At 46.3% G+C, this 26,665-nt stretch overlaps 1 protein-coding gene across 2 annotated transcripts in view; it reads left to right on the top strand.

The window, feature by feature from the left end:
• LOC112241360 (fibroblast growth factor receptor substrate 2) overlaps positions 1-26,665 on the top strand; it is an 84,564-nt gene that overhangs the window by 51,078 nt on the left and 6,821 nt on the right. Inside the window, exons 1-4 of one of the 2 annotated variants that reach the window (XM_042317434.1) lie at positions 19,733-19,945; positions 20,622-20,723; positions 21,386-21,474; positions 23,780-23,966. In XM_042317434.1, coding sequence (XP_042173368.1) covers positions 21,412-21,474; positions 23,780-23,966 — 250 coding nt within the window. In that variant the 5' untranslated portion in view covers positions 19,733-19,945; positions 20,622-20,723; positions 21,386-21,411. Of the gene's footprint in view, positions 1-19,732; positions 19,946-20,621; positions 20,724-21,385; positions 21,475-23,779; positions 23,967-26,665 lie in introns of those variants that run through there. The other variant, XM_042317433.1, reaches the window with a different exon arrangement.

The following is a 26,665-nucleotide window of genomic DNA, read 5'->3' as shown; positions in this document are numbered from 1 at the left end:
TTATTTTGAGATTTTTGTTTATTTCTTTGTTTTATTAAACGTTCAGAGTTAATGTCTACCTGTTCAGAGTTAATGTCTACCTGTTCAGAGTTAATGTCTAACCATAACCTGTTCAGAGTTAATGTCTACCTGTTCAGAGTTAATGTCTACCTGTTCAGAGTTAATGTCTAACCTGTTCAGAGTTAATGTCTACCTGTTCAGAGTTAATGTCTACCATAACCTGTTCAGAGTTAATGTCTACCTGTTCAGAGTTAATGTCTAACCTGTTCAGAGTTAATGTCTAACCATAACCTGTTCAGAGTTAATGTCTAACCTGTTCAGAGTTAATGTCTACCTGTTCAGAGTTAATGTCTACCTGTTCAGAGTTAATGTCTAACCATAACCTGTTCAGAGTTAATGTCTACCTGTTCAGAGTTAATGTCTACCTGTTCAGAGTTAATGTCTAACCATAACCTGTTCAGAGTTAATGTCTAACCTGTTCAGAGTTAATGTCTACCTGTTCAGAGTTAATGTCTACCTGTTCAGAGTTAATGTCTACCTGTTCAGAGTTAATGTCTAACCTGTTCAGAGTTAATGTCTACCTGTTCAGAGTTCATGTCTAACCATAACCTGTTCAGAGTTAATGTCTAACCTGTTCAGAGTTAATGTCTAACCATAACCTGTTCAGAGTTAATGTCTAACCATAACCTGTTCAGAGTTAATGTCTAACCTGTTCAGAGTTAATGTCTACCTGTTCAGAGTTAATGTCTAACCATAACCTGTTCAGAGTTAATGTCTAACCTGTTCAGAGTTAATGTCTACCTGTTCAGAGTTAATGTCTACCTGTTCAGAGTTAATGTCTACCTGTTCAGAGTTAATGTCTAACCATAACCTGTTCAGAGTTAATGTCTACCTGTTCAGAGTTAATGTCTAACCATAACCTGTTCAGAGTTAATGTCTACCTGTTCAGAGTTAATGTCTAACCATAACCTGTTCAGAGTTAATGTCTACCTGTTCAGAGTTAATGTCTAACCATAACCTGTTCAGAGTTAATGTCTAACCTGTTCAGAGTTAATGTCTACCTGTTCAGAGTTAATGTCTACCTGTTCAGAGTTAATGTCTACCTGTTCAGAGTTAATGTCTAACCATAACCTGTTCAGAGTTAATGTCTACCTGTTCAGAGTTAATGTCTACCTGTTCAGAGTTAATGTCTAACCATAACCTGTTCAGAGTTAATGTCTAACCATAACCTGTTCAGAGTTAATGTCTACCTGTTCAGAGTTAATGTCTAACCATAACCTGTTCAGAGTTAATGTCTACCTGTTCAGAGTTAATGTCTACCTGTTCAGAGTTAATGTCTACCTGTTCAGAGTTAATGTCTAACCATAACCTGTTCAGAGTTAATGTCTACCTGTTCAGAGTTAATGTCTAACCTGTTCAGAGTTAATGTCTACCTGTTCAGAGTTAATGTCTACCTGTTCAGAGTTAATGTCTACCTGTTCAGAGTTAATGTCTACCTGTTCAGAGTTAATGTCTAACCTGTTCAGAGTTAATGTCTACCTGTTCAGAGTTAATGTCTAACCTGTTCAGAGTTAATGTCTACCTGTTCAGAGTTAATGTCTAACCTGTTCAGAGTTAATGTCTACCTGTTCAGAGTTAATGTCTACCTGTTCAGAGTTAATGTCTACCTGTTCAGAGTTAATGTCTAACCTGTTCAGAGTTAATGTCTAAGAGTTAATGTCTACCTGTTCAGAGTTAATGTCTAACCATAACCTGTTCAGAGTTAATGTCTACCTGTTCAGAGTTAATGTCTACCTGTTCAGAGTTAATGTCTAACCTGTTCAGAGTTAATGTCTACCTGTTCAGAGTTAATGTCTACCTGTTCAGAGTTAATGTCTAACCTGTTCAGAGTTAATGTCTACCTGTTCAGAGTTAATGTCTACCTGTTCAGAGTTAATGTCTACCTGTTCAGAGTTAATGTCTACCTGTTCAGAGTTAATGTCTAACCTGTTCAGAGTTAATGTCTACCTGTTCAGAGTTAATGTCTAACTGTTCAGAGTTAATGTCTACCTGTTCAGAGTTAATGTCTACCTGTTCAGAGTTAATGTCTAACCTGTTCAGAGTTAATGTCTAACCTGTTCAGAGTTAATGTCTAACCATAACCTGTTCAGAGTTAATGTCTAACCTAACCTGTTCAGAGTTAATGTCTACCTGTTCAGAGTTAATGTCTACCTGTTCAGAGTTAATGTCTAACCATGTTCAGAGTTAATGTCTAACCTGTTCAGAGTTAATGTCTACCTGTTCAGAGTTAATGTCTACCTGTTCAGAGTTAATGTCTAACCATAACCTGTTCAGAGTTAATGTCTACCTGTTCAGAGTTAATGTCTACCTGTTCAGAGTTAATGTCTAACCATAACCTGTTCAGAGTTAATGTCTAACCTGTTCAGAGTTAATGTCTACCTGTTCAGAGTTAATGTCTACCTGTTCAGAGTTAATGTCTACCTGTTCAGAGTTAATGTCTACCTGTTCAGAGTTAATGTCTAACCTGTTCAGAGTTAATGTCTAACCATAACCTGTTCAGAGTTAATGTCTACCTGTTCAGAGTAACCTGTTCAGAGTTAATGTCTACCTGTTCAGAGTTAATGTCTAACCTGTTCAGAGTTAATGTCTAACCATGTTCAGAGTTAATGTCTACCTGTTCAGAGTTAATGTCTAACCATAACCTGTTCAGAGTTAATGTCTACCTGTTCAGAGTTAATGTCTACCTGTTCAGAGTTAATGTCTACCTGTTCAGAGTTAATGTCTAACCATAACCTGTTCAGAGTTAATGTCTAACCATAACCTGTTCAGAGTTAATGTCTACCTGTTCAGAGTTAATGTCTAACCATAACCTGTTCAGAGTTAATGTCTAACCTGTTCAGAGTTAATGTCTAACCATAACCTGTTCAGAGTTAATGTCTACCTGTTCAGAGTTAATGTCTAACCATAACCTGTTCAGAGTTAATGTCTACCTGTTCAGAGTTAATGTCTACCTGTTCAGAGTTAATGTCTACCTGTTCAGAGTTAATGTCTACCTGTTCAGAGTTAATGTCTAACCATAACCTGTTCAGAGTTAATGTCTACCTGTTCAGAGTTAATGTCTACCTGTTCAGAGTTAATGTCTAACCATAACCTGTTCAGAGTTAATGTCTAACCATAACCTGTTCAGAGTTAATGTCTACCTGTTCAGAGTTAATGTCTAACCATAACCTGTTCAGAGTTAATGTCTACCTGTTCAGAGTTAATGTCTACCTGTTCAGAGTTAATGTCTACCTGTTCAGAGTTAATGTCTAACCATAACCTGTTCAGAGTTAATGTCTACCTGTTCAGAGTTAATGTCTAACCATAACCTGTTCAGAGTTAATGTCTACCTGTTCAGAGTTAATGTCTAACCATAACCTGTTCAGAGTTAATGTCTAACCTGTTCAGAGTTAATGTCTACCTGTTCAGAGTTAATGTCTACCTGTTCAGAGTTAATGTCTACCTGTTCAGAGTTAATGTCTAACCATAACCTGTTCAGAGTTAATGTCTACCTGTTCAGAGTTAATGTCTAACCATAACCTGTTCAGAGTTAATGTCTACCTGTTCAGAGTTAATGTCTACCTGTTCAGAGTTAATGTCTACCTGTTCAGAGTTAATGTCTAACCATAACCTGTTCAGAGTTAATGTCTACCTGTTCAGAGTTAATGTCTAACCATAACCTGTTCAGAGTTAATGTCTACCTGTTCAGAGTTAATGTCTACCTGTTCAGAGTTAATGTCTAACCTGTTCAGAGTTAATGTCTACCTGTTCAGAGTTAATGTCTACCTGTTCAGAGTTAATGTCTACCTGTTCAGAGTTAATGTCTACCTGTTCAGAGTTAATGTCTACCTGTTCAGAGTTAATGTCTACCTGTTCAGAGTTAATGTCTACCTGTTCAGAGTTAATGTCTAACCTGTTCAGAGTTAATGTCTACCTGTTCAGAGTTAATGTCTACCTGTTCAGAGTTAATGTCTAACCATAACCTGTTCAGAGTTAATGTCTACCTGTTCAGAGTTAATGTCTAACCTGTTCAGAGTTAATGTCTACCTGTTCAGAGTTAATGTCTACCTGTTCAGAGTTAATGTCTAACCATAACCTGTTCAGAGTTAATGTCTACCTGTTCAGAGTTAATGTCTAACCATAACCTGTTCAGAGTTAATGTCTAACCTGTTCAGAGTTAATGTCTACCTGTTCAGAGTTAATGTCTAACCATAACCTGTTCAGAGTTAATGTCTAACCATAACCTGTTCAGAGTTAATGTCTAACCATAACCTGTTCAGAGTTAATGTCTACCTGTTCAGAGTTAATGTCTACCTGTTCAGAGTTAATGTCTACCTGTTCAGAGTTAATGTCTAACTGTTCAGAGTTAATGTCTACCTGTTCAGAGTTAATGTCTAACCATAACCTGTTCAGAGTTAATGTCTACCTGTTCAGAGTTAATGTCTACCTGTTCAGAGTTAATGTCTACCTGTTCAGAGTTAATGTCTACCTGTTCAGAGTTAATGTCTACCTGTTCAGAGTTAATGTCTACCTGTTCAGAGTTAATGTCTACCTGTTCAGAGTTAATGTCTACCTGTTCAGAGTTAATGTCTAACCTGTTCAGAGTTAATGTCTACCTGTTCAGAGTTAATGTCTAACCATAACCTGTTCAGAGTTAATGTCTACCTGTTCAGAGTTAATGTCTACCTGTTCAGAGTTAATGTCTAACCTGTTCAGAGTTAATGTCTACCTGTTCAGAGTTAATGTCTACCTGTTCAGAGTTAATGTCTAACCATAACCTGTTCAGAGTTAATGTCTACCTGTTCAGAGTTAATGTCTACCTGTTCAGAGTTAATGTCTAACCATAACCTGTTCAGAGTTAATGTCTACCTGTTCAGAGTTAATGTCTACCTGTTCAGAGTTAATGTCTACCTGTTCAGAGTTAATGTCTAACCATAACCTGTTCAGAGTTAATGTCTACCTGTTCAGAGTTAATGTCTAACCTGTTCAGAGTTAATGTCTAACCATAACCTGTTCAGAGTTAATGTCTAACCATAACCTGTTCAGAGTTAATGTCTACCTGTTCAGAGTTAATGTCTACCTGTTCAGAGTTAATGTCTACCTGTTCAGAGTTAATGTCTAACCATAACCTGTTCAGAGTTAATGTCTACCTGTTCATTAATGTCCCTGTTCAGAGTTAATGTCTACCTGTTCAGAGTTAATGTCTACCTGTTCAGAGTTAATGTCTAACCATAACCTGTTCAGAGTTAATGTCTACCTGTTCAGAGTTAATGTCTACCTGTTCAGAGTTAATGTCTACCTGTTCAGAGTTAATGTCTACCTGTTCAGAGTTAATGTCTACCTGTTCAGAGTTAATGCCTAAATTGAACCTTAAAACCACTTGGTAATTTGACGTTTTGTGTACCGTGGATGAGCGTCTAATTCTGAGAGCTAAATCACTCCAACAAGGAAGGCTGTATCAGTGGTTCGCATCGCGTTTCTCTTCATCTTTAGGCCCTAAGTGTAAAGCAGAGTGATTTTGTGTTTCTCTGTGTTGTGTATTCCTCTGCTTGGTACAATGATTCCTGACAAGTTAAAAACAAGCACTGTGCATAACAACCACCAGCTAGGGACCCTTTTAATTCAAACCCATCCATCCAAGATGCATGTTTTGTGTTTGCAATGTAGGGTAATGTCTCCTTGGCCTCCTTGCAGTAACAATGAAGTGAATATGTGCATCAGAGGTTAGTGTAGTTAAACCTCCTTTTAACCTGGTTAATGGATCCAAGTGTCTTGTTTTCTAGTAGATGTTGTTCTGTTACTGTAACGTCAAGTCTGGACCTCCCACTGTTCTGATGGGACATTATAAACATCACTGTAATGTCAGGACCTCCCACTGTTCTGATGGGACATTATAAACATCACTGTAATGCCAGGACCTCCCACTGTTCTGATGGGACATTATAAACATCACTGTAATGTCAGGACCTCCCACTGTTCTGATGGGACATTATAAACATCACTGTAATGTCAGGACCTCCCACTGTTCTGATGGGACATTATAAACATCACTGTAATGTCAGGACCTCCCACTGTTCTGATGGGACATTATAAACATCACTGTAATGCCAGGACCTCCCACTGTTCTGATGGGACATTATAAACATCACTGTAATGCCAGGACCTCCCACTGTTCTGATGGGACATTATAAACATCACTGTAATGTCAGGACCTCCCACTGTTCTGATGGGACATTATAAAGGTTGGTACATCCATTTTTTAAAAACATTTAAATTATTTATATATTAGGTGCCGTTGTTTCTTGAAGAATGTAACTTATAAATGCCCGATCACTCAGTTGTTTGCAAGTGGCGGGGATGACTCGTTATTTTTCAAATCCTAGATTGCCCCTTTTAAAGGATCAAATGTTTATTTTTAGTCTTGGAGTGCAGGCATGAATCCCTAATGCCCTTTAAATGAGTAGTCCTGATGTTGATTGAAACTCTCCATTTTGTTTTCACTGTGTACCTCCCTGATGGGGTGGCCTAACTCAGAGAGGTTTAGATTGTGTTAGTGTATAATCTGTGTGTGTGTGTGACAGGAAGCCTGCTCCTGTGTGTGTGTGTGTGTGTGTGTGTGTGTGTGTGTGTGAAGTTGTGTCAAGGGAGGGCAGGGGCCCCAGTAAGGGCAGGAATAATATTCATAAGCAGTCACTACACACACACACACACACTCTTCTCTGCCCTCGGGATAATCTACCCCCTCTGTTTGTTTTTACAAAAATGTTTTACTCAGACAAAATCTATCTGCTACATCTCTCTCTCTCTCTCTCCCTCTCTCTCTCTCTTTTCTCTCTCTCTCTCTCTCTCTCTCTCTCTCTCTCTTTCTCTCTTCTCTTTCTCTCTCTTTCTCTCTCTCTCTCTCTCTCTTCTCTTTCTCTCTCTCTCTCTCTCTCTCTCTCTCTCTCTCTCTCTTTCTCTCTCTCTTTCTCTCTCTTTCTCTCTCTATTTCTCTCTCTTGCTCTCTCTCTCTCTCTCTCTCTCTCTCTCTCTCTCTCTCTCTCTCTCTCTCTCTCTCTCTCTCTCTCTCTCTCTCTCTCTCTCTCTCTCTCTCTCTCTCTCTCTCTCTCTCTCTCTCTCTCTCTCTCTCTCTCTCTCTCTCTCTCTCTCTCTCTCTCTCTTTCTCCCTCCCTCTCTCTCTCTCTCTCTCTCTCTCTCTCTCTCTCTCTCTCTCTCTCTCTCTCTCTCTCTCTCTCTCTCTCTCTCTCTCTCTCTCTCTCTCTCTCTCTCTCTCTCTCTCTCTCTCTCTCTCTCTCTCTCTCTCTCTCTCTCTCTCTCTCTCTCTCTCTCTCTCTCTCTCTCTCTCTGCTACATCTCTCTCTCCCATTCTCATTCTCTCTGCCAGCAGTCTTCTCTTCTCTACCACGAGGTCAGCTGAGTGGGTGAAAATGGTTTTTGTTAGTTGTTTTAAGCAGTCATTTTCCCTCCAGTGAGTCAACGGCAGGCTGGCGTTGCGTAGGCCTAGTTCACGTTCTGATGCTCCGTGTGTTTGACGGGGTGGGAATGAGGGGGATTGTGTTCATAACGGTACAGGGTACAGAACACTACCAGTAGACTAACAGCTACAGCTCTCTCTAGCTCCTCCTCTTCCTCCCAGGGTACAGAACACTACCAGTAGACTAACAGCTACAGCTCTCTCTAGCTCCTCCTCTTCCTCCCCTTCACCTCTCTCTGTTGGTACTCTCATGTTTTCTCCCACATTCTCTTGGCCGTTATCCACAGAAATGGAGCTGGTAGTCGATGGTGTTGAGAAGTTGTGTTAGTTGCTAACATTCTTCAACGGTAGCCTATATTGGTGTTAGTACTAACTCCCCCACTACCCTTCAGTTGTCTTTTGGTTTGGCCATGCTACCTGGCTGTGTGCCATCCCAGCCTGCCTGCTGCTGAGGACGTGTAGGTGTGCTGGGCAGGGCGACTCGTCCAGGGGCCCGGCTAAGAATAGGCCAGGAAGGAATGTGAGAGCCATGAAGATCCTTCATCTGAGAGAGACGTCGGGAGGAGAGGGGGAGGGAGGGAGGGAGGGAGGGAGGGAGAGAGGAGAGAGAGAGGGAGGGAGGGAGGGGGAGGGAGGGAGGGAGGGAGAGGGAGGAGGGAGGGAGGGAGGGAGAGAGAGAGGGAGGGAGGAGGGAAAGAGGGAGGGGGAGAGAGGGAGGGAGGGAGAGAGAGCCATGGAGATCCTTCATCTGAGAGAGACGTCGGGAGGAGAGAGGGAGGGGGGAGAGAGGGAGGGAGGGAGGGAGAGAGGGAGGGAGGGAGAGAGGGAGGGAGGGGGGGAGGGAGGGAGAGAGGGAGAGAGAGCCATGGAGATCCTTCATCTGAGAGAGACGTCGTGGGGGAGAGAACGGTCAGATAAGGTTGGGGTCTATCTGAGGGTAAACAGCCTCAAGGGAACTTCAGACACACACAGCAAGCTGAACTGACCGTCCACACTCTCTCTGTGTCTCTCGCTCTCTCTCTCTCGGTCTCTCGGGCTTTGTGTGTGGTTCCCTCTCGGTCTCTCTGTCTCTCGGTCTCTGTGTGTGGTTCTCTCGCTGTCTCTTGGTCTCTTTGTCTCTGTGTGTGGTTCTCTGTCTCTGTGTGGTTCTCTCTCTGTCTCTCTGTCTGTGTGTGGTTATCTGTCTCTGTGTGTGGTTCTCTGTCTCGGTATGTGGTTCTCGGTCTCTGTGTGTGGTTCTCTGTCTCTGTGTGTGGTTCTCTGTCTCTGTGTGTGGTTCTCTGTCTCTAGGTGTGGTTCTCTCTCTGTCTCTGTGTGTGGTTCTCTCTCTGTCTCTGTGTGTGGTTCTCTCTCTGTCTCTGTGTGTGGTTCTGTCTCTGTCTCTCTGTCTGTGTGTGGTTCTCTCTCTGTCTCTGTGTGTGGTTCTCTCTCTGTCTCTGTGTGTGGTTCTCTCTCCTCCATCCATCCCCTCTGCTCATGGAGAGTAGAACTCAGAATAAAGCACCGCCCGTCAGGCCCTTTGCCTTGCTGGGTAAAAAGCAGAGGCCAGAGATGGTTCACGTGTCAGACAGAGAGACAAACCATGGTGTTTATGTTTGATCTCTTTCTAGAGAAAGAGAGGAGGGGGGCAGGGTAGGGGGAGAGAGAAGTAGAGAGGGAAATTGAAGGAGAGAGGACTAAGGAGGGACAGAGAGAGGACTAAGGAGGGACAGAGGGAAGGAGAGAGGACTAAGGAGGGACAGAGAGAGGACTAAGGAGGGACAGAGGGAAGGAGAGAGGACTAAGGCGGGACAGAGAGAGGAGAGAGGACTAAGGAGGGACAGAGGGAAGGAGAGAGGACTAAGGACAGAGAGAGGAGAGAGGACTAAGGAGGGACAGAGAGAGGAGAAAGGACTAAGGAGGGACAGAGGGAGGACTAAGGAGGGACAGAGGGAAGGAGAGAGGACTAAGGAGGGACAGAGAGAGGAGAGAGGACTAAGGAGGGACAGAGGGAGGACTAAGGAGGGACAGAGAGGGACTAAGGAGGGACAGAGGGAAGGAGAGAGGACTAAGGAGGGACAGAGAGGGAGAGAGGACTAAGGAGGGACAGAGAGAGGAGAGAGGACTAAGGAGGAGAGGAGAAAGGACTAAGGAGGGACAGAGGGAGGACTAAGGAGGGACAGAGGGAGGAGAGGACTAAGGAGGGACAGAGGAGGAGAGAGGACTAAGGAGGGACAGAGGGAGAGGAGGGACAGAGAGGGACTAAGGAGGGACAGAGGGAAGGAGAGAGAGACTAAGGAGGGACAGAGAGAGGAGAGAGGACTAAGGAGGGACAGAGAGAGGACTAAGGAGGGACTAAGGAGAGGGACTAGGAGGGACAGAGAGAGGACTAAGGAGGGACTAAGGAGGGACAGAGGAGGACTAAGGAGGGACAGAGAGGAGGACTAAGGAGGGACAGAGAGAGGAGAGAGGACTAAGGAGGGACAGAGAGAGGACTAAGGAGGGACAGAGGAGAAGGAGAGAGGACTAAGGAGGGACAGAGAGAGAGAGAGGACTAAGGAGGGACAGAGGGAGGAGAGAGGACTAAGGAGGGACAGAGAGGGAGGAGGGAGAGAGGACTAAGGAGGGACAGAGGGAAGGAGAGGACTAAGGAGGGACAGAGGAGGAGAGGACTAAGGAGGGACAGAGGGAGGACTAAGGAGGGACAGAGAGGACTAAGGAGGGACAGAGGGAAGGAGAGAGGACTAAGGAGGGACAGAGAGAGGGACTAAGGAGGGACAGAGAGAGGAGAAAGGACTAAGGAGGGACAGAGAGAGGACTAAGGAGGGAGAGAGGACTAAGGAGGGAGAGAGGGAAGGAGAGAGGACTAAGGAGGGACAGAGGGAAGGAGAGAGGACTAAGGAGGGACAGAGAGAGGACTAAGGAGGGACAGAGAGAGGAGAGAGGTCTAAGGAGGGACAGAGAGAGGAGAGAGGACTAAGGAGGGACAGAGAGAGGAGAGAGGACTAAGGCGGGACGGAGAGAGGACTAAGGAGGGACAGAGAGGAGAGAGGACTAAGGATGGACAGAGAGAGGACTAAGGAGGGACAGAGAGAGAAGGAGAGAGGACTAAGGCGGGACGGAGAGAGGACTAAGGAGGGACAGAGAGGAGAGAGGACTAAGGATGGACAGAGAGAGGACTAAGGAGGGACAGAGAGAGAAGGAGAGAGGACTGAGGGACAGAGAGAGGACTGAGGGACGGAGAGAGGACTGAGGGACAGAGAGAGAAGGAGAGAGGACTGAGGGACAGAGAGAGGACTGAGGGACAGAGAGAGTACTGAGGGACGGAGAGAGGACTGAGGGACGGAGAGAGGACTGAGGGACGGAGAGAGGACTGAGGAACGGAGAGAGGACTGAGGGACGGAGAGAGGACTGAGGAACGTACAGAGGACTGAGGGGCGGAGAGAGGACTAAGGAGGGGCAGAGAGAGGACTAAGGAGGGACAGAGAGAGGACTAAGGAGGGACAGAGAGAGGAGAGGAAGGACTAAGGAAGGACAGAGAGGGGAAGAGAAAGGACTGAGGGACAGAGAAAGGAGAGGGAGGACTAAGGAGGGACAGAGGGAAGGAGAGAGGACTAATGGGGGCCAGAAAGAGAAGGAGAGAGGAGAGGGAAATTGAAAGAGAAGGTGATGGGACTGAGGGACAGAGAGAGAAGGAGGGAGATAGGGGTAGAAGGAGAATGAGAGAGGGGAGGGGAGGGGAGGAAAAGAGACAGAGAGAGAAGGAGGGAGAAGGAGAATGAGAGAGGGGAAGGGAGGGAGGAAAAGAGACAGAGAGAGAAGGAGGGAGAAGGAGAATGAGAGGGGAGGAGAGAGGACTGAGGGACAGAGAGAGAAGGAGGGAGAAGGGGGTAGAAGGAGAATGAGAGAGGGGAGGAGAGAGGACTGAGGGACAGAGATAGAAGGAGGGAGAAGGGGTAGAAGGAGAATGAGAGAGGGGAGGAGAGAGGACTGAGGGACAGAGATAGGAGGGAGAAAGGGGTAGAAGGAGAATGAGAGAGGGGAGGAGAGAGGACTGAGGGACAGAGAGAGAAGGAGGGAGAAGGGGGTAGAAGGAGAATGAGAGAGGGGAGGAGAGAGGACTGAGGGACAGAGATAGAAGGAGGGAGAAAGGGGTAGAAGGAGAATGAGAGAGGGGAGGAGAGAGGACTGAGGGACAGAGATAGAAGGAGGGAGAAAGGGGTAGAAGGAGAATGAGAGAGGGGATGGGAGAGGACTGAGGGACAGAGATAGAAGGAGGGAGAAGGGGGTAGAAGGAGAATGAGAGAGGGGATGGGAGAGGACTGAGGGACAGAGATAGAAGGAGGGAGAAAGGGGTAGAAGGAGAATGAGAGAGGGGAGGAGAGAGGACTGAGGGACAGAGAGAGAAGGAGGGAGAAGGGGGTAGAAGGAGAATGAGAGAGGGGAGGAGAGAGGACTGAGGGACAGAGATAGAAGGAGGGAGAAAGGGGTAGAAGGAGAATGAGAGAGGGGGTGGGAGGGAGGGAAAGAGACAGAGAAGTATAAAGGAGCTGTATGACGTGTGCTTTCTCTCAGCATGGCCAGCGTCTCTACATTCATTATGGAAGTATGTACTGTAGCTTGGAGACTGAGGGCAAGTGTTATTTGTCACATGCTTCCTAAACAACCGGTGTAGACTAACAGTGACATGCTTCCTGAACAACCGGTGTAGACTAACAGTGACATGCTTCCTGAACAACCGGTGTAGACTAACAGTGACATGCTTCCTGAACAACCGGTGTAGACTAACAGTGACATGCTTCCTGAACAACCGGTGTAGACTAACAGTGACATGCTTCCTGAACAACCGGTGTAGACTAACAGTGACATGCTTCCTGAACAACCGGTGTAGACTAACAGTGACATGCTTCCTGAACAACCGGTGTAGACTAACAGTGACATGCTTCCTGAACAACCGGTGTAGACTAACAGTGACATGCTTCCTAAACAACTGGTGTAGACTAACAGTGACATGCTTCCTAGACAACCGGTGTAGACTAACAGTGACATGCTTCCTAAACAACCGGTGTAGACTAACAGTGACATGCTTCCTGAACAACCGGTGTAGACTAACAGTGACATGCTTCCTGAACAACCGGTGTAGACTAACAGTGACATGCTTCCTGAACAACCGGTGTAGACTAACAGTGACATGCTTCCTGAACAACCGGTGTAGACTAACAGTGACATGCTTCCTGAACAACCGGTGTAGACTAACAGTGACATGCTTCCTAAACAACTGGTGTAGACTAACAGTGACATGCTTCCTAGACAACCGGTGTAGACTAACAGTGACATGCTTCCTAAACAACCGGTGTAGACTAACAGTGACATGCTTCCTAAACAACCGGTGTAGACTAACAGTGACATGCTTCCTAAACAACCGGTGTAGACTAACAGTGACATGCTTCCTATTCCTACCTATTACCAGGTAATAACATGGCTATATACAGGAAGTACCAGTACTGAGTCAATGCAGGGGTATGAGGTAATAACATGACTATATACAGGAAGTACCAGTACTGAGTCAATGTGCAGGGGCATGACTATATACAGGAAGTATCAGTCCTGAGTCAATGCAGGGGTATGAGGTAATAACATGACTATATACAGGAAGTACCAATACTGAGTTGATGTGTTGGGGTATGAGGTAATAACATGGCTATTTACAGGAAGTACCAGTACTGAGTCAATGCAGGGGTATGAGGTAATAACATGGCTATATACAGGAAGTACCAGTACTGAGTCAATGCAGGGGTATGAGGTAATAACATGGCTATATACAGGAAGTACCAGTACTGAGTTGATGTGTTGGGGTATGAGGTAATAACATGACTATATACAGGAAGTACCAATACTGAGTCAATGTGCAGGGGTACGAGGTAATAACATGGCTATATACAGGAAGTACCAATACTGAGTTGATGTGCAGGGGTACGAGGTAATTGAGGTTGATATGTACATTTAGATAGGGGTAAAGTCCAGTGAGTAGGTAGAGTCCAGTGACTGGGTAGAGTCCAGTGAGTAGGTAGAGTCCGGTAAGTAGGTAGATTCCAGTGAGTAGGTAGAGTCCAGCGAGTAGGTAGAGTCCGTGAGTAGGTAGATTTCAGTGAGTAGGTAGAGTCCGGTAAGTAGGTAGATTCCAGTGAGTAGGTAGAGTCCAGCGAATAGGTAGAGTCCAGCGAGTAGGTAGAGTCCAGTGAGTAGGTAGAGTCCAGTGAATAGGTAGAGTCCAGTGAGTAGGTAGAGTCCAATCTTTTCAACCACCTGGGGGTGGGGGAAAGAGGCGCTGTCGTGTCCTCTTCACAACTGTGTGTGTGTGGATGGGGGCGGTTGTTGCTGACGTTGAGGGAGAAGTTGTTGTCGTGGCACCACACTGCCAGGTGACTGACCTCCTCCCTATAGGCTGTCTCATCATTGTCAGTGATCAGACAGGCAACCTGGTTAACCCTCGCTGTACGCATGGCCTCTCTGTACACACACACACACGCACACACACACACGCACACGCACACGCACACACACACACGACACACACACACACACACACACACAGGTTTTCAGTACATGCATCACGTGGTTTCTCTAGTCTATTTGCATCACGTGGTTTCTCTAGTCTATTTGCATCATGTGGTTTCTCTAGTCTATTTGCATCATGTGGTTTCTCTAGTCTATTTGCGTCATGTGGTTTCTCTAGTCTATTTTCATCATGTGGTTTCTCTAGTGCATCATGTGGTTTCTCTAGTCTATTTGCACCATGTGGTTTCTCTAGTGCATCATGTGGTTTCTCTAGTCTATTTGCGTCATGTGGTTTCTCTAGTCTATTTGCATCATGTGGTTTCTCTAGTCTATTTGCATCATGTGGTTTCTCTAGTCTATTTGCGTCATGTGGTTTCTCTAGTCTATTTGCGTCATGTGGTTTCTCTAGTCTAGTTGCGTCATGTGGTTTCTCTAGTCTAGTTGCGTCATGTGGTTTCTCTAGTCTAGTTGCGTCATGTGGTTTCTCTAGTCTATTTGCGTCATGTGGTTTCTCTAGTCTAGTTGCGTCATGTGGTTTCTCTAGTCTATTTGCGTCATGTGGTTTCTCTAGTCTATTTGCATCATGTGGTTTCTCTAGTCTATTTGCGTCATGTGGTTTCTCTAGTGCATCATGTGGTTTCTCTAGTCTATTTGCGTCATGTGGTTTCTCTAGTGCATCAAGTGGTTTCTCTAGTCTAGTTGCGTCATGTGGTTTCTCTAGTCTATTTGCGTCATGTGGTTTCTCTAGTGCATCATGTGGTTTCTCTAGTCTATTTGCATCATGTGGTTTCTCTAGTCTATTTGCGTCATGTGGTTTCTCTAGTCTATTTGCGTCATGTGGTTTCTCTAGTCTAGTTGTAATCTATTAGTCTCTAGTCTATTACAAGGCTTTCTGCACTCCTATTTACAGCCAAGACCTACGCAGAAATGATTGTAAATGTTGATGCATTTTACATTCCTGTCAGTTGGAGGGTTAGATTAGCCTTGCCAGTCAGGGGTGTTAACTTTTCTCTAGGTACAGGTCTAGGATCAGATCCCCCTCCCCCAATCCTAACATTAACCATTACTGGGGAAAATGTTAAACTGACCCAGGATCAGATCCCCCTCCCCCAATCCTAACATTAACCATTACTGGGGAAAATGCTAAACTGACCCAGGATCAGATCCCCCTCCCCCAATCCTAACATTAACCATTACTGGGGAAAATGTTAAACTGACCCAGGATCAGATCCCCCTCCCCCAATCCTAACATTAACCATTACTGGGGAAAATGCTAAACTGACCCAGAATCAGATCCCCCTCCCCCAATCCTAACATTAACCATTAGTGGGAGAAATGCTAAACTGACCCAGGATCAGTGTCTGGAGGTAATTTCACCTACCAGCCAGAGAAGCCAGGACTCCCCCCAGTCAGGTGAGTCTGTTGGTTGGAGGCTGTGCCTGGTGGTACGGCACAGAGCTGTGTGTGTGTGACTGTGTGTGTGTGTGTGTGTGTGTGGGACTTTGTGTGTGTGTGTGTGTGTGGGACTTTGTGTGTGTGACCGTGCGTGACTGTGTTTGTGTGTGTGTGTGTGACTGTGAGTGTGTGTGTTTGTGACTGTGTGTGTGTGTGTGTGACTGTGTGTGAAACTGCATGTACGCACGCACATGTAGATTTGGTGTCCTCCCCCCTCTACATGTGGGGGCGTCAAGGTTCATGGAGGATTTGTTTTCATTTCTCAGTCAGCCTACAGGAAGCCTTCTAAACTGTTGATCATTTATCGTGTTCTCTCTCTCTCACACACACACACACACACACACACACACACACACACACACACACACACACACACACACTGTTAAGACAACACTCTCTGGTTCTATAATCACTCATTGTTTACTACGTAGTGGAAACCACCCACCCAGAGTATTTGGTTGTTGTCACGGTGATGGTGAGACTTTAAATGGTAATAGTCTGTCTGGCTGCTTTGTCTAGGTAACCTGAGACCTTGATGGAACCAGGTTACCTGATCGGCTGCTTTGTCTGGGTAACCTGAGACCTTGATGGAACCAGGTTACCTGATCGGCTGCTTTGTCTAGGTAACCTGAGACCTTGATGGAACCAGGTTACCTGATCGGCTGCTTTGTCTGGGTAACCTGAGACCTTGATGGAACCAGGTTACCTGATCGGCTGCTTTGTCTGGGTAACCTGAGACCTTGATGGAACCAGGTTACCTGATCGGCTGCTTTGTCTGGGTAACCTGAGACCTTGATGGAACCAGGTTACCTGATCGGCTGCTTTGTCTGGGTAACCTGAGACCTTGATGGAACCAGGTTACCTGATAGCTGGGCTGAGCTGGGCTGTGTCGTGTAGCTAGTCACTCATTTCAATGTGTTCCAGTAAATCACTGTAGCTCCAAATCTTAAATCATCTTGTTGTATCATATCAAATAAACAGATGTTTAACTGTTGGGTTGTGTGGAAGTAGATTTTTTTTTGTGTGTGTGTGTGTGTGTGTGTGTGTGTGTGTGTGTGTGTGTGTGTGTGTGTATATTATCAATCCCTAATGTGTCCAAGGCCTTTCTGTAAGCAGAGAGACTGCCTCTACAACCTATTTCTGAAAGTAGGTTTGTTTCAAATGTAGGTTCTAATATGGAGCTAGAGGTTCTCTGTGTGTAGGTTCTAATATAGAGCTAGTGGTTCTCTGTGTGTGTAGGTTCTAATATGGAGCTAGAGGTTCTCTGTGTGTAGGTTCTAATATAGAGCTAGTGGTTCTCTGTGTATAGGTTCTAATATGGAGCTAGTGGTTCTCTGTGTGTAGGTTCTAATATGGAGCTAGAGGTTCTCTGTGTGTAGGTTCTAATATGGAGCTAGTGGTTCTCTGTGTGTAGGTTCTAATATGGAGCTAGAGGTTATCCATGTGTAGGTTCTAATATGGAGCTAGTGGTTCTCTGTGTGTAGGTTCTAATATGGAGCTAGAGGTTCTCTGTGTGTAGGTTCTAATATGGAGCTAGTGGTTCTCTGTGTGTAGGTTCTAATATGGAGCTAGAGGTTCTCTGTGTGTAGGTTCTAATATGGAGCTAGTGGTTCTCTGTGTGTAGGTTCTAATATGGAGCTAGTGGTTCTCTGTGTATAGGTTCTAATATGGAGCTAGTGGTTCTCTGTGTGTAGGTTCTAATATGAGCTAGAGGTTCTCTGTGTGTAGGTTCTAATATGGAGCTAGAGGTTCTCTGTGTGTAGGTTCTAATATGGAGCTAGAGGTTCTCTGTGTGTAGGTTCTAATATGGAGCTAGTGGTTCTCTGTGTAGGTTCTGGAGCTGTGGTTCTCTGTGTGTAGGTTCTAATATAGAGCTAGTGGTTCTCTGTGTGTAGGTTCTAATATGGAGCTAGAGGTTCTCTGTGTGTAGGTTCTAATATGGAGCTAGAGGTTCTGTGTGTGTAGGTTCTAATATGGAGCTAGAGGTTCTCTAATATGGAGCTAGTGTTCTCTGTAGGTTCTAATATGGAGCTAGAGGTTCTGTGTGTGTAGGTTCTAATATGGAGCTAGAGGTTCTCTGTGTGTAGGTTCTAATATGGAGCTAGAGGTTCTGTGTGTGTAGGTTCTAATATGGAGCTAGAGGTTCTCTGTGTGTAGGTTCTAATATGGAGCTAGAGGTTCTCTGTGTGTAGGTTCTAATATGGAGCTAGAGGTTCTCTGTGTGTAGGTTCTAATATGGAGCTAGAGGTTCTCTGTGTGTAGGTTCTAATATGGAGCTAGTAGTTCTCTGTGTGTAGGTTCTAATATGGAGCTAGAGGTTCTGTGTGTGTAGGTTCTAATATGGAGCTAGAGGTTCTGTGTGTGTAGGTTCTAATGTGACGCTAGTGGTTCTCTGTGTGTAGGTTCTAATATGGAGCTAGAGGTTCTCTGTGTGTAGGTTCTAATATGGAGCTAGAGGTTCTGTGTGTGTAGGTTCTAATATGGAGCTAGTGCTTCTCTGTGTGTAGGTTCTAATATGGAGCTAGTGGTTCTCTGTGTGTAGGTTCTAATATGGAGCTAGAGGTTCTGTGTGTGTAGGTTCTAATATGGAGCTAGAGGTTCTCCATGTGTAGGTTCTAATATGGAGCTAGAGGTTCTGTGTGTGTAGGTTCTAATATGGGGCTAGTGCTTCTCTGTGTGTAGGTTCTAATATGGAGCTAGAGGTTCTCTGCGTGTAGGTTCTAATATGGAGCGAGTGGTTCTCTGTGTGTAGGTTCTAATATGGAGCTAGAGGTTCTCTGTGTGTAGGTTCTAATATGAAGCTAGAGGTTCTCTGTGTGTAGGTTCTAATATGGAGCTAGTGGTACTCTGTGTGTAGGTTCTAATATGGAGCTAGAGGTTCTGTGTGTGTAGGTTCTAATATGGAGCTAGAGGTTCTGTGTGTGTAGGTTCTAATATGGAGCTAGAGGTTCTGTGTGTGTAGGTTCTAATGTGACGCTAGTGGTTCTCTGTGTGTAGGTTCTAATATGGGGCTAGTGGTTCTCTGTGTGTAGGTTCTAATATGGGGCTAGTGCTTCTCTGTGTGTAGGTTCTAATATGGAGCTAGAGGTTCTCTGCGTGTAGGTTCTAATATGGAGCGAGTGGTTCTCTGTGTGTATGTTCTAATATGGAGCTAGAGGTTCTCTGTGTGTAGGTTCTAATATGAAGCTAGAGGTTCTCTGTGTGTAGGTTCTAATATGGAGCTAGTGGTACTCTGTGTGTAGGTTCTAATATGGAGCTAGAGGTTCTGTGTGTGTAGGTTCTAATATGGAGCTAGAGGTTCTGTGTGTGTAGGTTCTAATATGGAGCTAGAGGTTCTGTGTGTGTAGGTTCTAATGTGACGCTAGTGGTTCTCTGTGTGTAGGTTCTAATATGGAGCTAGAGGTTCTGTGTGTGTAGGTTCTAATATGGAGCTAGTGGTTCTCTCTGTGTGTAGGTTCTAATATGAAGCTAGTGGTTCTCTGTGTGTTTTCCTCAGAGTGCTAAAGGAAGACACAATGGCCGCTTTGGACAAATTATTTTCTGTTTTATGAAAGATTGAGTAGGCAGATATAGCCTGGAGCCTCCCAATCTAATTAGTCTGGTGTGACACACACACACACACACACACACACGTATATGCACACACGCACGCATGCATACACACGTACTGCTCACAAGCACACACACACACACACACACACAGATACGTACAGTGCCTTGCGAAAGTATTCGGCCCCCTTGAACTTTGCGACCTTTTGCCACATTTCAGGCGTCAAACATAAAGATATAAAACTGTATTTTTTTGTGAAGAATCAACAACAAGTGGGACACAATCATGAAGTGGAACGACATTTATTGGATATTTCAAACCTTTTTAACAAATCAAAAACTGAAAAATTGGGCGTGCAAAATTATTCAGCCCCCTTAAGTTAATACTTTGTAGTGCCACCTTTTGCTGCGATTACAGCTGTATGTCGCTTGGGGTATGTCTCTATCAGTTTTGCACATCGAGAGACTGACATTTTTTCCCATTCCTCCTTGCAAAACAGCTCAAGCTCAGTGAGGTTGGATGGATGGATTCTTCACAAAAAATGTGTTTTATGTTTGAAGCCTGAAATGTGGCAAAAGGTCGCAAAGTTCAAGGGGGCCGAATACTTTCGCAAGGCACTGTATATGCGCACACACACACACACACACACACACACACACACACACACACACAGAATCTTGACGCCCCATGTATCTGGTTAATACTCTACCCGTCGCTCAGGTACCAGCCAGTCAGTCAGCCCCCACCGTCCACCCAGTCTCTATATGTTTTGATTTGTATTGTCCCACCCTCCACTTCTCACCTGCAGCACACCTCCTCTTCACTGTCATCTCCTCTTCTCTGTTACCTGGCATGGAGCTCAGTGTCAAGACCGAGCAGGGTTCTGTGAGGTGACTTCATCTCTCTGTCTCTCTCTCTCGGTCTGTCTCTGTCCCTCCCTTTCTGTCTCTCTGTCCCTCTCTCTCTGTCTCTCTCCGTGTCTGTCTCTCCCTCTCTGTCTCTCTGTCCCTCCCTCTCTGTCTCTCTGTTCCTCTCTCCCTCTCTGTCTCTCTGTCCCTCCCTCTCTGTCTCTCTCCGTGTCTGTCTCTCTCTCTTTCTGTCCCTCCCTCTCTCTCTGTCCCTCTCTCTCTGTCTCTCTGTCCCTCTCTCTCTGTCTCTCTGTCCCTCTCTCTCTGTCTCTCTCTGTCCCTCCCTCTGTCTCTCTCTGTCCCTCTCTCTCTCTGTCTCTCCCTCTGTCTCTCTCTCTGTCTCTCCCTCTCTCTCTCTCTGTCTCTGTCTCTCCCTCTGTCTCTCCCTCTGTCTCTCCCTCTCTCTCTCTCTGTCTCTCTCTGCCTCTCCCTCTGTCTCTTTCTCCCTCTCTGTCTCTGTCTCTCTCTGCCTCTCCCTCTGTCTCTTTCTCCCTCTCTGTCTCTGTCTCTCTCTCTCTCTCTGTCTGTTTTGTAAAGCAATGTAGTAATTGCAGCATCCATGCTTTACTCACTACTCTCAGCCTGATCTGTAGTGTGTTGGCGTGCATTTGAATGACAAAGCATCCATATTGAATCTCTGCATCTCTCTCCTCTGCAGGCTGATGTGAGGGGACCATGATGATGACAGGCCATGGTGAGGTGTGACTCAGGACCCAGCGCTGGGGAGGGCACCTGGAACATTGATGGATACTGGATATAGGTTAGACCTGTGTGCTGTATGTCAATGTCAGCAACTAGCTGGGACTGGATATAGGGGACTAGAGACAGACTAGCAGTGGTTAGATATAGGGGAATAGAGACAGACTAGTAGTGGTTAGATATAGGGCACTAGAGAGACTAGTAGTGGTTAGATATAGGGGAATAGAGACAGACTAGTAGTGGCTAGATATAGGGGAATAGAGACAGACTAGTAGTGGCTAGATATAGGGCACTAGAGAGACTAGTAGTGGTTAGATAGACTAGTAGTGGTTAGATATAGGGCACTAGAGATAGATAGTAGATAGATCCTTGATATAAGGGAGTTAGTGTGGTGGTGTTATTACAGCCTGCCCCCTGCTGGCCGTTTTGGGGAAGTACAGCATCATCCAAAGGCAAATGTGTGTAAAAAAAAATGAAGTAATTTACTTACAGTAGTGAGTTCATACATTATCCTAGTTTTCCCTGTACTGGTCCCCCATGGGAATCGAACCCACAACCCTGGCGTTGCAAGTACCATGCTGTTAATTTGTCTTGATATCCGTTTGATCTGAAATGAGGACACGTGATGGTAAAGGTTCCAGGGATCCTCACAGTGTCAGCTTGTCCAGGTTGCCATTCCAGTCTGAGGGATAATGTCTGTGTTGTCTCTCCTCTGTCCTGTAGAGGTCAGATGGTGTTCTGAACGAGACATGGGTAGCTACTGTAGCTGTCCTGACAAAGACTTCCCTGATAAGCATCAGAGCAAATTCAAGGTGGGTCCCCTTCTTTTTCTCCCTCCCTCCCTCCCTCCCTCCCTCCCTCCCTCCCTCCCTCCCTCCCTCCCTCCCTCCCTCCCTCCCTCCCCCTCCCTCCCTCCCTCCCTCCCTCCCTCTTCTCCGTCCCTCCCTCCCTCTTCTCCGTCCCTCTGTTAATGTACAAAAGGGAAAATAAATAAACATAAATATGGGTTGTATTTACAATGTTTGTTCTTCACTGGTTGCCCTTTTCTTGTGGCAACAGGTCACACATCTTGCTGCTGTGATGTCACACTGTGGTATTTCACCAGGTAGATATGGGAGTTTATCAAAATTGTGTTTGTTTTCAAATTCTTTGTGGATCTGTGTAATCTGAGGGAAATATGTCTCTCTAATATGGTCATACATTTGGCAGGAGGTTAGGAAGTGCAGCTCAGTTTCCACATCATTTTGTGGGCAACATAGCTGGCCTCCTGTCTGTCTGTCTGTCTGTCTCTCTCTCCCCCTGTCTCTCTCCCTCCCTCCCTCCTCTCTCTCCCCCCCTCTGTCTCTCCCTCCCCCTCTCTGTCTCTCCCTCCCCCTCTCTCTCCCCCCTCTCTCTCCCCTCCCTGCCCCCTCTCTCTCCCTCCCTGCCCCTCTCTGTCTCCCTCCCTGCCCCCTCTCTGTCTCCCTCCCTGCCCCCTCTCTGTCTCCCTCCCTGCCCCCCCTCCCTCCCTCCCTCCCTCCCTCCCCCCCCTCCCTCCCTCCCTCCCTCCCTCCCTCCCCCCTCCCTCCCTCCCTCCCTCCCTCCCTCCCTCCCTCCCTCCCTCCTCTGTCTCTCCCTCCCCCTCTCTGTCTCTCTGTCCCACCCCCTCCCTGTCTCTCCCCCCCTCTCTGTCCCTCCCTCCTCCTCCCCATGGTAAAGGATCATTTCTACCTCAGGGTATATAGTGGTAGTGTTCTAACCAGGGCTTCTACAAGGACAGACAGACTGTCTGCAGTATAGTATGTGTACAGACAGGTACTGTACTGTGTTAGTCAGACCAGACACGGCTTGGCTTTAATGGCCAGCTAGGTTGGATCATGTGATACCAGTAATATAGCAACGGATGACTGGTCTGGCTGTTTCTGACATGTCAAATCATTAACCATTCAGCCTGACTCTGGCCCTCTGCCTGCGACATATCTGCTTTTGTCTACTGTGCTGTAGACCTGATGCTAGTGCTACTGCTAACACTGTGCTGTAGACCTGATGCTAGTGCTACTGCTAACACTGTGCTGTAGACCTGATGCTAGTGCTACTGCTAACACTGTGCTGTAGACCTGATGCTAGTGCTACTGCTAACACTGTGCTGTAGACCTGATGCTAGTGCTACTGCTAACACTGTGCTGTAGACCTGATGCTAGTGCTACTGCTAACACTGTGCTGTAGACTACTGAACACTGCTGTAGTGATGCTACTACTGCTAACACTGTGCTGTAGACCTGATGCTGTGCTACTGCTAACACTGTGCTGTAGACTCTGATGCTAGTGCTACTGCTAACACTGTGCTGTAGACTGATGCTAGTGCTACTGCTAACACTGTGCTGTAGACTGATGCTGGTCTACTGCTAACATCTCTTCCGTCTTCTCTCTCTCTCTCTCTTCTCCTTCTCCTCTCTTCTCTTCTCCTTCTCTTTTCTCTCTTTTCTCTCCTCTCCTCTTTTCATCTCTTTTTCTTTTCCTTCCTTTCCTCTCCTCTCCTCTCCTCTCCTCTCCTCTCCTCTCCTCTCCTCTCCTCTCCTCTCCTCTCCTCTCCTCTCCTCTCCTCTCCTCTCCTCTCTCTCCTCTCTCTCCTCTCCTCTCCCTCTCCTCTCCTCTCCTCTCCTCCCTCTCCTCTCCTCTCCTCTCCTCTCCTCTCCTCTCCTCTCCTCTCCTCTCCTCTCCTCTCCTCTCCTCTCCTCTCCTCTCCTCTCCTCTCCTGAGAGCCATCAACAGGGCCAATGGCCTCAAAGTGAATCTCACCACCCCTCTCCACCTAGCTGACTGTTGTCTTTAACAGCAACAGGGAAGTGATTCACCAGTGAACCCTAAAGATTTTCCACCATGACTTACCTGAAGTGTTCTCTTTCTTCCTGTGATCCATGTCCAGAGCTTCTAGCTTCAACTCAGTCCAGACCAAGTGATAATAGTCCACCAACTGATTCTATGATAACCTCATGAGCCCTGTGTCTGTCTCTCTCTCTCTCGCTCTCTCTTTCACTCTCTCTTTCACTCTCTCTCTCTCACTCTCTCTCTCTCTCTACACCTGTCTCTCCCCCACTCTCTCTCTCTCTCTCTACACCTGTCTCTCTCCCCCCCCAGGTGATAAATGTGGATGACGATGGTAATGAGTTGGGCTCAGGCTTGATGGAGCTGACAGAGGAGGAGCTTATCCTCCACACCAGGAAACGTGACACCGTCAAGTGGCCTTACCTCTGTCTGCGTCGCTACGGTTACGACTCCAACCTCTTCTCCTTCGAGAGCGGGCGACGATGCCAGACTGGACAGGGTACGCACTGACCGTCAAATATTGCCTACTTTTTCTCACATATTATCAATCAATCAAATGTATTTTATAAGGGGAACTCCCGAGTGGCGCAGCGGTCTGTAGGCGTCACTACAGATCCGGGTTCGATCCCGGGCTGTGCCGCAGCCAGCTGCGACTGGGAGACCCATGAGGCAACGCACAATTGACCTAGCATCGTCCGGGTTAGGAAAGGGTTTGGCTGGCCGGGATGTCCTTGTCCCATCGTGCTCTAGCGACCCCTGTGGTGGTCCAGGCTCAGTGCACGCTGACACGGTCGCCAGGTGTACGGTGTTTCCTCCAACACATTGGTGCGGCTGGCTTCCGGGTTAAGTGAGCAGTGTGTCAAGCAGCAGTGTGTCAAGCAGCAGTGTGTCAAGAAGCAGTGTGTCAAGAAGCAGTGTGTCAAGCAGCAGTGTGTCAAGCAGCAGTGTGTCAAGAAGCAGTGTGTCAAGAAGCAGTGTGTCAAGAAGCAGTGTGTCAAGCAGCAGTGTGTCAAGAAGCAGTGTGTCAAGAAGCAGTGTGTCAAGCAGCAGTGTGTTAAGCGAGCAGTGTGTCAAGCAGCAGTGTGTCAAGCAGCAGTGTGTCAAGAAGCAGTGTGTCAAGAAGCAGTGTGTCAAGCAGCAGTGTGTCAAGCAGCAGTGTGTTAAGCGAGCAGTGTGTCAAGCAGCAGTGTGTCAAGCAGCAGTGTGTCAAGAAGCAGTGTGTCAAGCAGCAGTGTGTCAAGAAGCAGTGTGTCAAGAAGCAGTGTGTCAAGCAGCAGTGTGTCAAGAAGCAGTGTGAGGTTGTAGTCAGTGAACTGTACTGTGAGGTTGTAGTCAGTGAACTGTACTGTGAGGTTGTAGTCAGTGAACTGTGCTGTGAGGTTGTACTCAGTAGTCAGTGAACTGTGCTGTGAGGTTGTACTCAGTGAACTGTGCTGTGAGGTTGTACTCAGTAGTCAGTGAACTGTGCTGTGAGGTTGTACTCAGTAGTCAGTGAACTGTGCTGTGAGGTTGTACTCAGTAGTCAGTGAACTGTGCTGTGAGGTTGTACTCAGTAGTCAGTGAGCTGTGCTGTGAGGTTGTACTCAGTAGTCAGTGAACTGTGCTGTGAGGTTGTACTCAGTAGTCAGTGAACTGTACTGTGAGGTTGTAGTCAGTGAACTGTGCTGTGAGGTTGTACTCAGTGAACTGTGCTGTGAGGTTGTAGTCAGTGAACTGTGCTGTGAGGTTGTACTCAGTAGTCAGTGAACTGTACTGTGAGGTTGTAGTCAGTGAACTGTGCTGTGAGGTTGTACTCAGTAGTCAGTGAACTGTGCTGTGAGGTTGTACTCAGTAGTCAGTGAACTGTGCTGTGAGGTTGTACTCAGTAGTCAGTGAACTGTGCTGTGAGGTTGTACTCAGTAGTCAGTGAACTGTGCTGTGAGGTTGTAGTCAGTGAACTGTGCTGTGAGGTTGTACTCAGTGAACTGTGCTGTGAGGTTGTAGTCAGTGAACTGTGCTGTGAGGTTGTAGTCAGTGAACTGTGCTGTGAGGTTGTAGTCAGTGAACTGTGCTGTGAGGTTGTACTCAGTAGTCAGTGAACTGTGCTGTGAGGTTGTACTCAGTAGTCAGTGAACTGTGCTGTGAGGTTGTACTCAGTAGTCAGTGAGCTGTGCTGTGAGGTTGTACTCAGTAGTCAGTGAACTGTACTGTGAGGTTGTAGTCAGTGAACTGTGCTGTGAGGTTGTACTCAGTGAACTGTGCTGTGAGGTTGTAGTCAGTGAACTGTGCTGTGAGGTTGTACTCAGTAGTCAGTGAACTGTACTGTGAGGTTGTAGTCAGTGAACTGTGCTGTGAGGTTGTACTCAGTAGTCAGTGAACTGTGCTGTGAGGTTGTACTCAGTAGTCAGTGAACTGTGCTGTGAGGTTGTACTCAGTGAACTGTGCTGTGAGGTTGTAGTCAGTGAACTGTACTGTGAGGTTGTACTCAGTAGTCAGTGAACTGTACTGTGAGGTTGTACTCAGTAGTCAGTGAACTGTGCTGTGAGGTTGTAGTCAGTCTGTTTCTGCAGTTGGTAAGGCTAGCCTATACCACCTCAGACCCCTGGCCTGACTGAGTACGTGTAGGGTATATCTGACCCAGTACCTGTAGGGTATAACTGACCCAGTACGTGTAGGGTATATCTGACCCAGTACCTGTAGGGTATAACTGACCCAGTACCTGTAGGGTATAACTGACCCAGTACCTGTAGGGTATATCTGACCCAGTACCTGTAGGGTATAACTGACCCAGTACCTGTAGGGTATATCTGACCCAGTACCTGTAGGGTATATCTGACCCAGTACCTGTAGGGTATACCTGACCCAGTACCTGACCCAGTACCTGTAGGGTATAGCTGACCCAGTACCTGTAGGGTATAGCTGACCCAGTACCTGTAGGGTATAACTGACCCAGTACCTGTAGGGTATATCTGACCCAGTACCTGTAGGGTATACCTGACCCAGTACCTGACCCAGTACCTGTAGGGTATACCTGACCCAGTACCTGTAGGGTATATCTGACCCAGTACCTGTAGGGTATACCTGACCCAGTACCTGTAGGGTATACCTGACCCAGTACCTGTAGGGTATAACTGACCCAGTACCTGACCCAGTACCTGTAGGGTATAGCTGACCCAGTACCTGTACCTGACCCAGTACCTGACCCAGTATATGATGTGT

The sequence above is a fragment of the Oncorhynchus tshawytscha genome, unplaced genomic scaffold, assembly GCF_018296145.1.
Source record: "Oncorhynchus tshawytscha isolate Ot180627B unplaced genomic scaffold, Otsh_v2.0 Un_contig_564_pilon_pilon, whole genome shotgun sequence".
NCBI classification, from domain to species: domain Eukaryota; kingdom Metazoa; phylum Chordata; class Actinopteri; order Salmoniformes; family Salmonidae; genus Oncorhynchus; species Oncorhynchus tshawytscha.
The sequence above is the reverse complement of the archived record's forward strand: the minus strand, read 5'-3'. Positions and strand labels throughout refer to the sequence as shown.